Below are 13515 nucleotides of genomic sequence, written 5' to 3' on the forward strand. Positions count from 1 at the left end.
TATAAGCTAACATTCAGAAATTGCTACTTCACTGTAACTTTGGTTCATCTACATGATAGCCCTATGAATCCTAGAATTGAGGCGGGTGGCTCAGCGGTAAAGCGTTCACAGCAGGTGCATGTGGTATTTGGTTCGATCCCAGCTCGCACCAAGTGTGCTTTCTGGTTAACAAAAACCGTGCGTAGGTTTTCTCGGGGTTCTCCCGTTTCCTTCCACTTTCTTCATTCCACCATTTCATTCATTTCTCCATCATCATCTTCTCATTTAACTTAACCGGCATAAACGTAGGAAATAAAACTGCAAGAATTCATTTCTTAAAGAATCCAGAATTTCGTTTCCAGTGACATCTAGTGAGCACTGACAGCTGCGTTTACGCAGAAAACAACAAATGCGCAGCGAAATACATTTGTGCACTCAGTTGAGTATAGGGAAGTAGGAATTAGAAGCAGGGGAAAAAAGAGCAATCAGGTGAAAAACACTTGCAACAAAACACAAGGAGAAGAAACAGGATTACTGTGAAAAGGCGAATGAAATCCTTGGATCTGCAAGATTAATATGACACATACTTACGCAGAGGTATAATATAATATGATACATTCATAATAATTTGTATTTATAACTGATAGGGGAGATGTTATATAAGAATTACCAATTGCTTGCTTAAATTCGTTTGATTTATACACGTCAGATCGTGTCTTCTCTGCTGAATACTAATATTGATTATCATAATTTATCGTATTTGGTATTAAAAGAAAAGAGGCAAACTACCAGATGCTACGGGGTTCCTTTTAAAAACAGATGCTAGACATAACCGGAACTGCTTTTCTATTCCGTGGAGATAAAATAATTCAAGGTGCTGGTGTAGTTTTGGCGCACCACATTTTGGAAGATTTCCAGGTAGAATTAAATACTTTATATAAAAATACGGCCTATGTTTAGCAGAGGGGGTCCAGCTCTTTTCTCTAGAAAATGTTACAATTTTGGTAATTTCTATTCACATTCGGTTAGTTTAGAGTAGGTTAGGTTAGTTTAGGCTAGTTTAGTTTAGGTTAGTTTAGTTTATGTTAAGGAGTCCCGCATAATTTTCCCAAAAAAAGAAAAAGATAGAATTTCGCTTATTTCTATAATATTAAGTAAGTTTAAGTTAGTTCGGGTTAGGTTAGATTTGGTTACGTTATGTTACTTCTGAGTCCTTGCATCATTCATTTCTCCTGTAAAATTTGTGTTTTTTACGTGCTTCTGGACCCATTGTACTAAACATACTCCAAAAAGACATATTTATAAGGAACACATTTCTACAGATGACAGAATTTTATATAAAGTAATACAGCTGTATTTTAGGTTTACAAGTGTAGAGTTACTAGTGTAAAATCCTTACAAGCGCGTAACAATAGATTAAATAAGTGAGTGCATATGAAAGATGATTGTATTAGATGCTATTTTCCACGGGCGGTGTATTTCTGCACAGTGTAGAGAAGCTGTGTTTTGTGTTTACAAGTGCAGTGTTACTAGTATGAAATCATGACGAGTGCTATTGAATCTTCCCCAAAACCCACTTCTTTTAACTGTGCTCGCTTACGCGTACACCCACTATCGCTGACGCGCCTGCTTCCTTAGGACGCTACACTGCGCGGGTCCACCAGCTTTGCCCCTTTCTGGCTCAGTTGGATAGCATTCGTGCTTCTTAGTGGCCATCTGCTACAGGCTTGTTTATGTTGTTGTACTGTAGTTATTACGCCATACATCCGAAAGCCGTGTTAAATGCAAATATATATATATATATATATAATGTATATTTCCAAAGTTGCTTCTGGTGGCCCCCTTGAATTTTGTATATGCCAAGTGATATTTTTCATGTCGCCCATCGCAAATCTTTTAAGAGGCAATAAGAAGAAAATTATAATTACATTCAATTATAACAATATGGTTCTTCGTTCTATCTATTTCTACATTACCATATTAACGACATCAAACGGATAAACAAATTATCATAGCAACGAAAAAAAGAAATATTTCGATATAATACAAATATTTAAATTATTTCTTCATATACTTTCTTGTTGTTCTTCTTGATAGCTTGTGCCCTTTAAATAGAACTTTTCGCTCCTAAATAGAAACAAAATTTAGAAATACACTATCGTTGTATAATGGCTCCCGAACTATGGGACTTCTTTAAATTGATCACAATTAAAGAAAGAATCCTGGACCGTTAAACATTTCATATACATTGTTACCTTACTTTTTGAATAGTCTTCATATATATAAAAATTACAATTCGTAAAATAATATATTATTTTCATTTTATCTCAATATCATTCTTATATTTATTCAATAATCAATTTTATTTTAATTCTATAAAATTATCGGTGAGAAAGACATTCAAAATGTGCTAAGTTTGTTAGTTATTTTTAGGTCCTAATTAGATTCTTTAATTCGATGCCATTTATACTCGTTAACAATAAAGTTGGTGTGAGTTAAAATACAACGTAACATGTTTCATCTATTCGGGCATATTTAACTTAAATTTGATAGACTATTTGTATTGATGCATTCTAAATAGGTTTGTATATAAATTAGGAATTATGCTTAATTCTCATGCATTCCTCGCAATCATTAATATAACTGTACAAAATTCAAACGAAGTACGAATTACAAATGAAATCATAATATTCAAAGTGAAACAAAACAAGAATTAATTGAATATATTTTGACGGACGCCATAACTTTAGTTCAGGTTACATTATCAAAAGATTCGATTAAGGTACATTGAATGGCACAATCCTATTACAGTCCTGTATGTTATTCACTTCACCAATCCTATGGTTCCTATTTTGAAAATTTCTGCCACCTATGTAATTACTACGAAATCTGGGAGTTCGTTAAAAATTAGCTCGATTATTTACATTATTCCTAAAAGCAGTGTAATTATTATTTCTGTTTCTTCTAAAATTAGGTTCAGTCGTATTGCTATTATGAGAAAATCCAACATTACCTCTCGTATTACGACTATAATCCTCTCAAACATTGATATTTTGTACAGAAATATGATTAGCTTGGTTTCTGTTATTATTACCTTGCAATCTACATTGACTCTCATAATTTTCAAGTATCATTATTAAATGATTGAAATTAATATACTGCGAAGAGATCAATACTTGCTGTAGCCTAAACGGTAATAATATTGATGCGATAATACGTGATTCTTGATGATATGAATTGATCTGCTTCAAATCATTATATGTTGAAATTACTAAATCTGTAATACTTTTGTCTACTTTAGGATCAAAAGGTCGGTTTCTAATTTGGGCATCCCGGTCTGCTAACATAAAATCATTTTCAAAATTTGCTAACAATGCATTTTTAAAATCTAAATAACTACGCAGACTCCCTTTCATCGCTTTATACCATGCCGAACAAGGTGGTAACAATATATGTGGCAGTATTTTAAGGAAATCAGCCTTATCTATACCAATTAGTTCACATTCTTCGAATTTTTCCAAAAAGGTTCTCGCTGGGATGTCCTCAGTTCTACCGCTGAATTTAGTTAAAGATATGATTTCACTGAATTTCACGCGATTACACTTAGTACTAAAATACCTTAGATGTCTTGGCTTTGCGTGGGTATGGTTCCTTCGACGTGGTCTTATTTCCTCGTCCTCAATATTAGAGATGATGTCTTCCCTTTCAGAATAACCTTCTGATGGGTTGCTGTCTTCTTCACAGGGTCTTGATTTATTTCTCCTATGTTCCTCATACACCACGTTGAGGGCAGGATCAGGATTACACTTTGGAGTACTGATTTTCTCTTTGATGGCCTGCATCTCTTCTTGTAGTCTCCGAATTTGATTTGTATGTTCATTGACTTGTGTTTCTACTACATTAACGGTACTTCTCACCACTGCAAAGCTATGGATAATCTGCTCTATCCTATTGTCGGTAATTTCAAGTTTGGTATTTATTTGCTGCGTTACTTGCTCCAATCCATCTGCTGTCGTATTTGTTGAGTTACTTGTTCTAGTCTGGAATTCAATTTAAAATCCATCTTCTGTCCTATTTGTTATGTAATACAATCTGGAATCCAAATTTTGTGTCATTGGTTTCATCTGCTGTCCAAGCTGTCGTAAAAGATCAATCACGTCCAATAAATTCTCAGTTGCTGGAATATTAATGTCGTCAACTCCTGTACTGGTATTCATTTTATCTCTTTGATATATTTTTCTTTTTATTACGTAGTAAAATGTACTCCGTGATGTTGATATAGTTTACTAAACTTCTGACTAATCTCAAGGTTCCACGATTTCGGCACCATAATATGTAACGTTATTTCTTCCTTACCTTCCCTGATTCAAATATATTTTGGATACTTATAAAGTTCACGAGATCACAAATGAATTGCACCACACTTATGCACTTTTAGAGTATATATTTTTCCACATATACCTTATTTGTCACATTAAAATAATATACATCCAATTATAACAATATGGTTCTTCGTTCTGTCTATTTCTACATTACCATATCAACGACATCAAACATGAAAACAAGTTGTCATAGCAACGAAAAAAAAAAGTATCTCGATATAATACAAATATTTAAATTATTTCTTCATATAGTTTCTTGTTCTTCTTGATAGCTTGTGCCCTTTAAATAGCACTTTTCGCCCGTAAATAGAATCAGTATTTAGAAATACATAGAAAATATATACTATCGTTTTAAGTGTAGTGCGGGGGTGAGGGAGCTAATTAAAGCACTCGCTAAAAGGGAAATTACTACGAGAAGTTAACCACAGCAGCATCAACAAGTAAGTTTCTTTTCACATGGCAGAACTACAGTAGACTTTCAAATTATGGGGATTCAATACTGGAACCAGAAGCGATAGATCTAACACCTCCTTTACAGTAGAGGAATAAGGTCGAACATGGAACTTCTGGAGACTCCGAATTCATATATATATATATATGGAATAGGTTTCTTACGTCAAAATAAGAAAACAAGTTCATATGAACTTGTGGTAGGAACTGCATAGTTTCATACTTATAGGGTGCCGAAAACGTGAAAAAATGAACTTGTCTCAGGCTCATGCGTAGTAGTAAAAGTTCATAGTTCTACTACTGTAGGACCGATGATACTCGGGTGAAGACATCATTGAGGAGCTAGAATGTGCACTAACCAAATATCCATCTTTCAGAACCTCTTGTATTTGCACAATCATTCTTAGAGAGGCTGTTTGAAAAGTTGGTATGCAACTACTGAAGCATTCTTAAACACGCATATGTTGATACTTCTCATACCAATTCCTCAGTGATGTCTCCATCCGACTACAATTGGTTCCATGGTAGTTGAGCTATGAACCTTTGAAGTTCATGTTTTCCGCACCGTATAGTTACGAAACTATGCACTTCCTACCACAGGTCCATATATAATTCTCCAGGATGTCTATCGATCACGAAAAAGTCAAGAAATCAGAAAACGGTCATGCAAGTCACGGAAAAATCACGAAATTTAGCTTTTGAGTCACGATCACGATTTTTTTTTTAAAACTGTGCAAATGTAAGTACAGATTGGAAAATTTTGTTCTTTAAAACGTCAAAAATTCACCATCAAAAATGTCTATGGTCGGCTTTAGACGCTACCAAATTGCAAGCAAAGTACGTTTCTATCGCATGGATGAAAATTTGCCCTAATTCGCATCCAAATTCGCTATGGAAAATGTTAGGAAATTTTATGATTTGGTAAATAAAAGGTCACGAAAAAGTTGCGAAATTTCATTTTGGAATTTTAATAGACACCCTGTGCTTGCTAAGAATTACCTATCCTGCTCTAAGGGAATCAGAATTGAAACAGGAAGTTGTAGGTAAGAATGAAGATTGAATCTATCCTTGAAACACTGAATCCACTTCAAAAAACCGCTTCTTGCAGTCTATTACCGTTTTCGTTCTGTGGATGATCAATACTGAAATCCACAATGGTTGATTTTCAACACATCCAGTTTCAATGGAGGACTACGAGAGAAGATGGACACTATTATTGCGACACTGAATCACATCTAAAAGTCTCTTTTCTGTGTCTATCTCCATTTTTCTCTATGACGGTTAGGCGTTGAAATCACAAATCGTGGACTGCTGCTACTTCCGATATGAATAGAAAGATAAATGTGGGTACCTATTCTTGTGGCGCTGTTCGCCTCCACATGCTCTATGCGTAATTTAATTAGAATTCCGAACTATGCTGTGCATTAAGTATGAGAAGTCTTATAAACGACTATGTCCGTCCATCTGCTTATCCACGGTATTAGTAAAAATGGTAAGAGGTAAAGAGAAATCAAGATAAAAGTTTGTTGGTACGGATTCAGCGCCACAAGAATCCATATCAACAAACTTTTATCTCGTTTTCTCTTTATCTCTTACCATTTTTACTAAAACCGTAGATAAGCAGGTAGACCGACGGACATAGTCGTTTATAAGACTTCTCACACTTAATACACAGTATAGTTCGGAATTCTAATTAAATTACGCATAGAGCATGTGGAGGCGGAGTCTATACAAGTGTCAATGAAAGAAATCTTTATCATTCATAATTACGACTAAATTATCTAAATGCAAGTAAAAGTGTAAAGTGTTAATCTGTAAGGCGAAAAATTCCAGGAGTGATTAGTATGCTAGGGAGCATACGAAAATCCGTGAACATTTCAGAATTTTAATTTGGACTCTTTTTCTGGGTTGTATTTCTTTTTAAAATGTTCCAGACAGACTGCAAGTAAAATTTAAACTGGGACCGTTAACAATCAACAGCAATGGGAAAGTAAGTAGAAGTAATTTGGTTAGGACCTACATTTTAAAGTTAGTGTTCCGCTATTTGCGTGATAAAACAGAAAACTCTGGCAAAACCACAATCAGGATGACCTGCCACCAGATTGCATTCCAGAGCCTCTCGATTACAAACAAAATTCTGATTACTAACTTACGTCTCTTTCCCTTGCTTTATCCTAACATTGCTTCTTTCTTGTAGTATTGATCAATACCGATTGGATTATTGAAAGTAGAAATTGAATGGGAGTAATGGTTGTCAGAATTCAATGCAAAAAGAAATCAAAAGGGAAACAGTATTAATTTGAGACGAATTAGGTCATCTAATAATTTTTTTCGAAATACTGAAAGAGTAACTTAATGTTGCGTGAAGTTTTTTTGTAATCAGTAAATTGAAATTCGTTTAATCTTTTCACATCATCAATACTTCAGAATTAAGCATATACTGGTGGGAAAAATAATTGTTTAGGTAGATTTATATCCGTGGTATTACATTCAACCAACGGGTACATAAAATATCTAGAATTTGTTTTGTGGACAATACAAAAGCTTAAAACTTAGGCTGTAGAATCAGGAAAGAAATACTTATGCCAGGAAATGCAAAGAACGCCTGCTCTAGAAAATATTTAAGGATGCTCTAGAAAATTTCTAATAATTTTGGTTCTTTCAAGAGATTACTGTTGATCTTTGATACACTTATCACCAACAGCAAATTTTCCTGAGAGGAAAAACAGAGAAGTACTTCCGGGAATTTGTAATCAGTATTATCAGAGAAGGAAATAAAGAAGGAAGGTGAAGGTTAATAATCTCCACATGAAAGTGAATGAATTGTAAGCCAAAACACTTTTCTTTTTCCTTTTCTTTCTATATGGAAGCTTTATGCGTTCATGAAGAATAGAGAAAATTAGTTAGATCGAACGCAAAACTAATCAGGAATTGTTAGAAATAGTAGGAAAGAAAAGCATAATTTTAGATGTAATTGAAAAGAGAAGAGAAACTGCTTGGAACGTTCGCTGAGAAGGAACTGTATGAGGGACTTGCTAGAAATTATGATGGCAGGAAAAAGAGGAAGCGGAAGAGACTACAGTTGATGGATGGTGTTAAAAGAAAAACTCCTATGCACAAATAAAGTGTAGTTAATGTAATTGTGCATGCAAGCTTCTCAATGTGCAACAAGTGACCTGCCAATAATGGCAGAATACCGATTAATAATAAAAGTTTGAGATTGTACTTAACTCGCGACATCAGAACTTACCTACTTTATCTTAGTGAAAGTGCATCCACTTTGTTTTTAATCGAAGGAAAACAATGCTGCGGAAACAAATCAAACACTTACAAAACATATGAGAAAACAATGTTTTTTCTATAATACTGTAAAACATGGTTTTTGAAGTTTGCAGAATCTACTTTAATCGCATTTAAGAAGACTGAAAGAATTTGAAAAACTTCTTGATGAAGTTCTTGTTCAAACATTAAGGAACTGCATCAACCTTTTACAGGATTCGACAGGCAAGGGATGGATGGAATCTACATCAGCTAACTGATCGGATTATTTTTAATCGAGAAAACATTTTGTCATCCTTTAAGATGCAAATATTTAAGTTCGATCGAGAAATATATTCTTCAAAAATTTGAGTTTCATAATACAGCGTTTTCCACTCACTACCGAACTTTTCGTTTCTTTATTTTGATTTTGCTACTAATGAAAATATTGCAACGAAATATTACCTCCGTGCTGAAAGTGACCACCGTTTGTGTTCAAACAACATTGAATTTGGTGCACCATATGTTGAAATAATTTTACCATAATTCGTGGTTTGTTTGCCTGAATTCTCCGTTTCAGATGTACCTGTAAACGATTATCAAGTAGAATCACAGAGGATGAGCGTGGCGATCAAAGTCTCTTTGAAATGATTCTGTAGTTCAGATAGGGCTGAATTTCGGATGTGTTGGGGTGTGAAGTGAGGCGCTTCATATGTTGGAAATGTCCAGTAGAGAGTTTTCAGTTGATTTACAAAGCTGTTGAAGATTTTCATTGATGCAGTTCTTATAATGATTGTGTCAAATAGGACTGTTTATGTCCCATCGGCTTAGCCGTTTGAAATGAAGTTTTCGATAAAGTCACACCTACCCCAAATTGGGTTTTTATTATGTTATTTTGATTAAAATGCATATCGTAAGAGAAAAGTTGTCAAAATATATGTGAAAAATTGAGTATCTCACGATCTTATCAAATTAGGAAGATGAAACTTAGTATATGAACTTCACATTAAAAAGAAGTATTGCAGCGTTTTTGAGGATTCCCGTTTTAAGGGAGTGGGAAGGATAGAGATATTTTCTATGTAAACAAGTGAAATACGCATATCGTTAAAAAAAACTTTTTCATTTTTATTTTTTCTGCCCCAAGATTGACTTTTAATTTCTTTTTCAACCGTATTTATTATGTTTATATTATGTCCAATGAATTGGTCGTATGGTTCAAGAGTTATTAAGTTTTATTTATTTTTTTATAATTCCCCCCTCCTCCTCCTCCTCCAAGTTCTACTGTCAAAGTGAATAGCTAAAAATACTCCCAGGCCAGAACTGCATTTACGTCAAAAATTTGATCGAGATCGGTCGGGTGGTTCAAGAGATTAAGAGTCATAAACATAGTCATTTTCAATTTGGTTCTGAAGAGTTTTGTTCACAGACACCGCTATTAATATAAGATGCTTTTTTCAAAATGTTCTTTAATGCTTAAATGTTTTGTTTATTTATGTTTATGTAGGACAGTCAAATTAGCAGTCTGGATGGTTAAGTATTTTCATATATTCAATACGGAACGACTTAAAATTTACACGACAGCTATCAGACAAATTTGATTAAGTTCAACTTTTTCGTGTGTTGAGAAACTTGTGCACAGGCAAGACATTTCACGTATAAGTAGTACCTCTGATAACACTGCCACATGTCTGACATCACTTGTAAAGATCCAGATTAGCTCGCAATCCTGACGTGTGCACAGATATATCAAACGCATAATAGATCCCTGGCAACGGCTACTGACAACAGATACCGACATTGAAAACGGCTGAATAAATAGAGGATTCTGATTCCGAGTACGAAAACCATTTGTCAGTAGCTCTCTTCTTTCTCAGGATAAAAGGCGTTACAGACATCTTGATGGACAGAAAAAGGCGAAAAGACGAATTGTTTCATTTCTTCGCGGCACCACTAACAGACAGAAAAAAAAAAATGAAATGAAATCTTTAAGTTTTACGTCCCACGGTTATGCCGGTTAGGCTAAAGGAGACGGTGATGATGAGAGATGAGTGAAAGGTGGAATGAAGAAAGTGGGAGGAAACGGAAGAACCCCGAGAAAACCCACGAGCACGGTGTTTGTCCACCACAAAGTCCACACGGCGCGAACCAGGGACTCCAAGCACCGGAGGTGAACGCTCTACCACTGAGTCACCGCGCCCCCCACTAACAGACAGATCATGACATTGAAAACAGTTAGGTAATTCGACGGTGTAACACCATGACGGACAAGGAATGCGAATGTAAAATCAAACTTTTCTTGCGCAGTTTCTGAAGTGGTCTCATGTATTCATAATGGAGGCCAGGCCAGGCCAGGACTATTGTCGGTTCCTATGCTGAAGTCATAATTGAGCCATGATCAATATTCTAGGTAGATACAACCTAGTTGTCTCTCTTAATTTATCATAGATGTAATGTATAACCTTTATTATTATTATTATTATTATTATTATTATTATTATTATTATTATTATTATTATTATTATTATTATTATTATTATTATTGTTGTTGTACATGTGTATTTAATGCGAGTGTAACATTTCATCATTTTGAGTAGAATTTTATATTGCATTGCTTTGAAATATTTTATGTATAAAAGTAATAAAATTACACTGTAATGTAATATTATTTCTTTATTAGATAAATACAAGAATGCTCTGGTGAAGTAAACACAGTTTAGGGACTCCCAACAGGATCATGCAGACCTTTAGCAATAGTTTCTGGGTAAGTTTCTTAATATTATTTCTCATTATTATTATTTTATTAAGTGTAGATATGTTGCTTATTCAATGTAATGGTGTAAAGATATTATTAGATGGACTGTTAGTGATTTTGTTTAAAGTTAAGTAGTCTTCTGTGATTGTGGAGAAAGGGAATTGGTCAATCTATGTGAAATATGGGCTATATCTAGTCTAGACGAAAGTATGATTACAAACTTCACACCATTTCATGTATCAAGTAAAAACTGCCAAAACGCGACATGTTAGGTGGAGGTGTATCAGTTATGATGATTTGAGATGACAGTGTTTTAACCGTCCTTGTTTGTTTCAGTTGGAATGAAGTGCAACGCGAATAGGATAACCGTTATGTGTGTACATAAGACAGGTAAAACGCAATCGAGATATTAAACCTTCTATAGTCAGTCGGGATTGCGAAAGTATTTGTCTGCCTGGCCATAGAGAGGTATCAGCAGGCGTCCAATGTCAAGAATAATCTACATTCAGATCGTTCACTTACTGTGAGGACTCCACAGGCAATTAAAAATGTTCGCACCCAACTGCAGCGAAATCTGGTTTGGAAGGCAAGCAATGGCGAAGGAAATGAGACTGCATCCACGAAGCATATCCCGAATATTTTATGAGGAGCTCGTTATACTTCAACTTTGCTAGTCTACAAACTCCGCAAAGGACATTTTCTTACTCCAGAGCCTTAGCAGAACAAGGTCATAAGAGCACAGAAACTTCTTCAACTTACTCAGGTGATTCAAACCACAATATTTTATTTACGGACGAAGAGAACTTCATCGTTAAAGAATATTTGAAAGCCCAAAATGACCCTCAGTTGTAACGTCGGCTCGCTCTCTTAATACAACGAGCGCAGCACCCTGCAATGGTGTTGTGAGGGATTTCATATGAAGTAACAAAGCTCTACTTTGCGAAGCTGGAGTAAAAACCATGTTGTGAACTTGACAGTGTGATGTCTTGACACTTCTAGTTGAACTTCTTAGTTGTACTCTCTTTGTCAATACTCAGTGAGTCTTCTATAATGACTCAGCTCTGGTCCATAAAGCAGAGCTCACCCAGACTGCAACAACATGTTACTGACTTGTATCATGGCGGACGAATAGCCGGTTGGCAGCCCTAACCGTAGTCTCTTAGCCTATTATCTTTTATATATATATATCCAAATTGGAGGCCAAAATCTGCTGGTATTGCATCGCTGAAACTTGCCCTTGTGCGAGCGGTAGCAGCGTTTTCTGTGGAAGTGATGGCCTTCCATTGATAACTGACCAATGCGTGTATGAGAGTGTGTGACTACCCGCGGTGGATATATTGAATAACCCATATCTGTCAATACTTCTGTCTGGATTAGATAGACATGGTTTCAGGACACCTTTGTAGTAAATTCTATATTTTATTGTTGTTCAAATATGGTGAGTTCATAATGAATTTTAATGTGGAAAATGTATTATTATTATTATTATTATTATTATTATTATTATTATTATTATTATTATTATTATTATTATTATTATTATACCTGTATATCTAATATTCAGGAATTTGCAATATTCGTGTAGTAGACATATTTATTTCGTAACCCATATACCTTTCAATGAAAAGGAATGCATTGTTTTTCTTTTTTTAATATGCTCTTAGGATGCGAACTAATAAAGTATTCTTACCTTAGATTTTTTTTTGTAATATATCTGCTGCAGATCTGGGCAATTTGTATGCATATCTCTCACTTCTTGGAATTTCATTATCATGTGTTGTAAAAAAAATGGTGACGTCCAAAACTTCATAATGTGATAGTATAAATTCCTTGTACTTCAATCCTTTTTCCTTGAAAATGTTTTTGCTGTGAAAAAAAAAGAAAACTTTGGTTTATACTTATTTGTTTTTAGAATGACTTACATCTTGTGCTAGTTCGTAGAAACTGCACTCATTTCTAACGGAAACTACGTGAAGAAATTGTTATGAGCTTTAGTTACTTTTTAATTTACTTTAAACATACTTGGATGATTAGAGATAATTAGACACTTCATTAACATACCATGGAATTATTCAACACATAAATACCTATATTATATAATACATATGTAACCAATTTCTTATGAAATACCACGCAAACTGTAATGTTCATTATTATTATTATTATTATTTATTTCCTTTTTAATGCACACCGTGGAAACGGAATAGACAAAATTCTAATAAGTAGCTTAAGTTGCATGTGAATTGTTCAGGTCTGTTGATTAAAATGTCCAGAAACATTTCAATTCCAGACCTTCACATTTGCTCAGCCTACGGCCTAACACCGTTTTGTCGCTACATTTGTACGACAATAAACCACTTTTTTCATTTTTCTCTTCGATTAATTGTAAGGAAATTATGGTGGTTTTAAATTTTCAAACGGCCGCCATTTTGAAAGAAGATGGTATATTGAAATAAAGAGTTGTAGAAATCCTTACGAGTATTAAGAAACTCTTTTCATTTTTCCTGTTGCATCAATATTAAGGAAGTTACGAATCTTTTATATTTTCAAACGGCCGCCATTTTGAATCAAGGTGGCGGATGTAGCTGACCAACAAATGAAACCAGCACTGAATTACGCATATGCACATGCAAAGTATCATCTTGGTACGTTCAAAATTGTAAAAGCTACCGTGTGAACAAGCCCCCAATCCCT

General features: G+C 34.6%; 1 protein-coding gene across 1 annotated transcript in view; it reads left to right on the plus strand.

The window, feature by feature from the left end:
• The first annotated feature begins 401 nt into the window (after window positions 1-401).
• Window positions 402-13515, plus strand: part of LOC145668167 (proline-serine-threonine phosphatase-interacting protein 2-like) — a 46096-nt gene continuing 32982 nt past the window's right edge. The window contains exons 1-2 of the mRNA XM_081735788.1: window positions 402-576; window positions 10747-10830. Coding sequence (XP_081591914.1) covers window positions 10804-10830 — 27 coding nt within the window. The 5' untranslated portion in view covers window positions 402-576; window positions 10747-10803. The remainder of the gene's footprint in view (window positions 577-10746; window positions 10831-13515) is intronic.

This window comes from Thermobia domestica, chromosome 13 (genome assembly GCF_964235325.1).
Source record: "Thermobia domestica chromosome 13, izTheDome1.hap1.1, whole genome shotgun sequence".
Classification (NCBI taxonomy): domain Eukaryota; kingdom Metazoa; phylum Arthropoda; class Insecta; order Zygentoma; family Lepismatidae; genus Thermobia; species Thermobia domestica.